Here is a 4828-nt window from a genome sequence, read left to right on the forward strand (position 1 = left end):
TGATAATTTAAGAAATAGTGGTAGAGGTAGAAGTAAAAACTACCTAAGAGTTATGGCTACCACCCAGAAGAAACCGAAAACGGGGATTTTAGGGATTAAGTGGCAGACTTTTAAGCAGAACGAGGCTACATATTCTCCAAGATGATTTGGCTTATGAGCAGTATGCCCTACAGAAGGGCTTTAAATGCCTTCATGACCATAGTAATCCATATTAAGAAAGCAAAGCCAGATACGTAAAACAGCAACCACACAAATAACAATTACGTATGTGAGTTGGGTCCCGACAAACTGAAAAGCACTTCTTATACTCCCCATCAGACCTTTAACACAACTTTTAGGTTATCCTCAAGTAGAAAAGTAGCCACATTCAAATGAGTTAAGGTGTAAGAAGTTAAAAAGGACCACAAGCTTTATTAAAAGTAAAGGTAACATATAATATATACAGATGGCACATGGTGCCAATTTTATTTGCAGATATTACAATACTCCAATGCATGTTTACAAGTTACACCTTTGCCACAGCCTTGGCTAAATCTTGAACTAGTGCAGAATTTAGCTGTGCCAGAGTGCTGATCTTAGCATGCTTAGAGGCGGCATACTTGTTCTTGATAGTCATGTGCTTTGTAAGCCCACGATTCACCATGACTATATTCTTAGCCAGGTGTTGCATAACATTTAGAAGGGATTCTTCAGTGTAGGACAGATAATGCTGTAGAGTTGGTGTCCATTCACCATTATCGAGAATTTTCAGCGCTAAGCAAAAAGCTCCTGCTGCAATCTGAGAAGGAGGAAAGTGTACCATATCGTAGTCCAACATAGATAGCTCCATCAGGTATTTGGCCAAAGTATGTTGCTCAACATCAACCTCTCCAATCTTAGATGCTCTCCGAAGGAAATGCAGGGGTAGAGGGCGGCCCAGACCAAAATTTAAAGATCTTAGAATCTTCATTTCCATCTGTCTGATTTGGTGTTTAGTGTAAGTATTGTCAGTCACAAAGGCAAAGTCACCAATTTCTGGAGGGTACATTTCCTCATATTTGCTTGCAATAAACATGGCAGTGACACCAACCAGCTGCAGCATCTTCTTGGGCACACAGTTATTCTGCATGAACCGATCAATAATGGAAACAGTCATGTACATGGTCTCCTGCAGTAACCTGAATTTCATTTGAACCTGTACTAGCCAGTCAATTAGGATGGCTCTCATGTTTCCAGTGACTTCACGACCCAGTAGGTATTTTGGTTTGACTGCTTGTTCTTCCTCAAGTTGTCTCAGATAAGCATAAATATCTTTCACGTATTCACTACAAAGGTTTGGATCAGCTCCATCTTCTGCATCTACATCATTCACTGCAAGAATTACATCAGAGAAAGCCTGACACAGATATTCTTCTGCAGGAGCACATCCAGATGTTTCCATCGGGCTTGGAGAGGGAGTATCAACCAAAATAGGCTCGGGCGAAAGTTTTTCTTCTTTAACCGGCTCAGGTTCCAGCTCTGGTTCCGGGACAGGGACAGGCTCAGGTGCCTTCTCTAGAGGCTTTGGTATTTTTTTAGCAATGACTTTTCCAGGAACCGCAGTTTTTGCTTCCTTTTTCAGAGGCAGTTTGGCTTGTGGTTGTTCACTGACTTTGTTACCAATGTCTCCCAGAGCAGTTCTTGGCCTCAGGCCGGGCTTGGAGGCTGCAGCAGAGGCCAGAGGCACCCGCTTTGCCCCTGCCATACCGATCTTCGCCTTGTTTTCAACATTCACTTTTGTGTTCCTGGTGACCCGGAGCGCCATGGCCGCGTCTTCACGGGGGGAGAGGAGAGCGCGGGAGCCGCCGACGAGCCGGGAGCCGGGAGCCGGGAGCCGGGAGCCGAGAGCCGAGGCCCGCGGGTCAACAGCCGTTCCTCCGCAGCACGCCGGCTGAATGGATAATTTTAAGGTAATTTCTACCAGGTCCTAAACCTCCATATATTGCTTCTAAAATTGATCTGCCTAGGAATATGTTTATAGTAGAAATAGCATTTTGGTTCTTTTTCCCCACCTTATTTTTATGTCAACTCTTCTCTCATTTTTTAAAAAATAAAGCCATTCCTTTTGCCCATCTTGAATCTTATTATGGCACATTGTTCCATGAGTAAAAAGTCTATCTAATTTATCTTAGAGGGGCAGCCCGGTGGCTCTAATCCCGGTGGCAGCGGTTTTAGTGCCGCCTTCAGCCCAGGGCATGATCCTGGAGACCCAGGATTAAGTCCCATGTCAGGCTCCCTGCATGGAGCCTGCTTCTCCCTCTGCCTCTGTCTCTGCTTCTCTCTCTCTCTCTCTCTCTCTGTGTGTGTGTGTCTATCATGAATAAATAAATAAAATCTGGAAAAATATATTAATCTATCTTAGAATATTCAAGAGTTATAAAAATCATGCTGAGGGGATGCTTGGCTCAGTCGGTTAAGTGTCTCTCTCTTGATTTTGGTTCAGGTCATGATCTCAGGGTCATGAGATTGAGTCCTGCATTGGGCTCTGTACTGAGGGTGGAGCCTGCTTTAGATTCTCTCTTCCCCTCTCCCTCTGCCCCTCCTCCTGCTCATGTGTTTATGCAGATGCATGCTCTCTCTCACACACAAAATCATCCTGGGAAATAACCTACAAAATGTATTTTGTATTTTCATTAATTTTAGTAATAAAAAAACTTAATGAGTATCTTTATTCACTTATGTCTCAGGTGTGAAGGTATTCAGGACAGATGCCCCCTGTCTTCATGTGCAACTTTGGCATGTGATTTATTGTTAGCTGAAGGCACTTGAGACCCTGTGGACTCAGGAGAAAGTTTTGTCCCTCTTTTGACCATGCAGAAGAATCTAAATTGGAGGTCTTTCCCAGAGTAAGGATTACTAACAGTGATAAAATTTTTTTAAAAGATTTTATTTATTCACGAGAGACACAGAGAGAGAGAGAGAGAGGCAGAGACATAGACAGACGTAGAAGCAGGCTCCATGCAGGTAGCCTGATGTGGGACTTGATTCCGGGTCTCCAGGATCAGGCCCTGGGGTGAAGGCGGCACTAAAGCCACTGAGCCACCAGGGCTGCCCGATAAATTTTATCTGAATGATCCATCTCTATGGTAGAACAAACATCGCATTACAAACATCTGCTCTTTTTATTTTAATTTCAGTATAATTAATATGCAGTATTATATTAGTTTCAGGTGTGCAATATAGTGATTTAGTAATTCCATCTGCTGAAAAATCCACTGATAGCCTTATAGGGTTTCCCTTATATGTAACTATCTTTTGTTGTGCTGCTTTAGAATTTTTTTCTTTATCACTATATGTTGCCATTTTAGTTACAAAATATATTGGTGTGGATCTGCTTCTGTTGATTTTGTTGGGGGTTCTCTTTACCTCCTGGATCTGGATATGTTTCCTTCCCCAGATTAAGGAAGTTTTCAGCTATTATCTCTTCAAATAAATTTTCTGTTCCTTTTTCTCTCTTCTCCAGGGACTCCTATAATAGGAATGTTATTACATTTGATGGAGGCACTGAATTCCCTAAGTCAATTTCATTTTGCATAATTCTTTTTTCTCTCTTTTGTTCAGCTTGATTACGTTCAGTTACTCTTTTAGGTCATTAATGTGTTCCTCTGCTTCTTCCAGCCTGCTGTTCATTCCATCAAGCATGTTTCTCATTTCATTTATTGAGCCCTTTGTCTCTGCTCTGTTATTCTGTATCTCTCTGTTAATAGTCTCACTGATGTCCTCCACTCTTGTCTCAAATCCAGTAAGTATCCTTATGATCATTGCTTTAAATTCTCCATTAGGCATGTTACTTATATCGTTTTATTTAGATCTCTGGCTATGACCTTATCCTGTTCTTTCATTTGGGACAAATTCCTCTGTCTTCTCATTTTGTCTAAGTTTCTGTGCCTTTTTCTGTGTGTTAGGAAAGTCAGCTACATCTTCTGTTCTTGAGGGTAATGGCTTTATAAAGAAGTCCTGTAGTGCCTGGCAGTGTAGTGTATCCTGTTTCCTAAGGCCTAGTGCTGCAGGAATGCCACCAATGTGTGCTGCCAGGCATATGCTCTGCTGTTGTGTCCTGGTTGCTCTGTCCTTCAGGCCAGTCATCTGCAGAGGCTCTCCTTGCCTGCTGGGGTCAATGTTTGGTGTCTGGCCTGAATATGGTGAGTTTTAACTAGGTATGCTCTCGTCTGCTTGTGAAATGAGACCTGACTGGTGCTGCCAAAAGAACCAAGGCCTCACAAAACTCCCATGTTGGGAGACAAGGTGTTGGCAGGGGTTGGGCCCATCTTATGGGGGAACCTCTTCCCTCCCGCTGGTACTGAGACAAACATCCTGGGAGGGACAATTCCATTAGAGAGCAAGGGGTACTATGCTGGTTCCCACTGGTGGCCCTGTGTCTTTTCTGAGGGCTAGGAGACAGAAAGGGCAGCTGCCAGTTCCTTTGTTATTGGAGGAGTTTCTGTTAACACTGCCTCTCTGGGACATGGGAGGTAAGCAAATAATCTCCCCACTGTGTGCTCTAGGTACTCTTTATTTTTTTTTTAAAGGTTTATTTATTTATTCATGAGAGACAGAGATACACACACACACACACACACACACACACACACACACAGACACAGACACAGGCAGAGGGAGAAGCAGGCTCCCCATAGGGAGCCCGATGCAGACTTGAGCCCTAATCCCAGGATCACTCCCTGAGCCGAAGGCAGACGCTCAAACTCGCTCAAACTCAACCGCTGAGCCACCCAGGCGTCCCTCTAGGTACTCTTTAGATTGCTGTTTCCAGGCTGTATGTCTGCAGGCTATTTGCCTGTCTCCTCTCTAG

General features: G+C 43.6%; 1 protein-coding gene across 1 annotated transcript; it reads right to left on the reverse strand.

The window, feature by feature from the left end:
• Nucleotides 1-391: 391 nt before the first annotated feature.
• LOC125753218 (G2/mitotic-specific cyclin-B1) lies at nt 392-1903 on the reverse strand. The gene has a single exon (XM_049098672.1). The coding sequence runs from the start codon at nt 1781-1783 to the stop codon at nt 506-508; it is 1278 nt and encodes a 425-aa protein (XP_048954629.1). The 5' UTR covers nt 1784-1903; the 3' UTR covers nt 392-505.
• Between the last annotated feature and the right edge of the window lie 2925 nt (nt 1904-4828).

Source organism: Canis lupus, chromosome 21 (genome assembly GCF_003254725.2).
Source record: "Canis lupus dingo isolate Sandy chromosome 21, ASM325472v2, whole genome shotgun sequence".
NCBI lineage: Eukaryota > Metazoa > Chordata > Mammalia > Carnivora > Canidae > Canis > Canis lupus.

Bases quoted from the DNA above. Each gene is read 5' to 3' on its own strand.
- LOC125753218 (XM_049098672.1), bottom strand. From the start codon at position 1,783: ATGGCGCTCCGGGTCACCAGGAACACAAAAGTGAATGTTGAAAACAAG.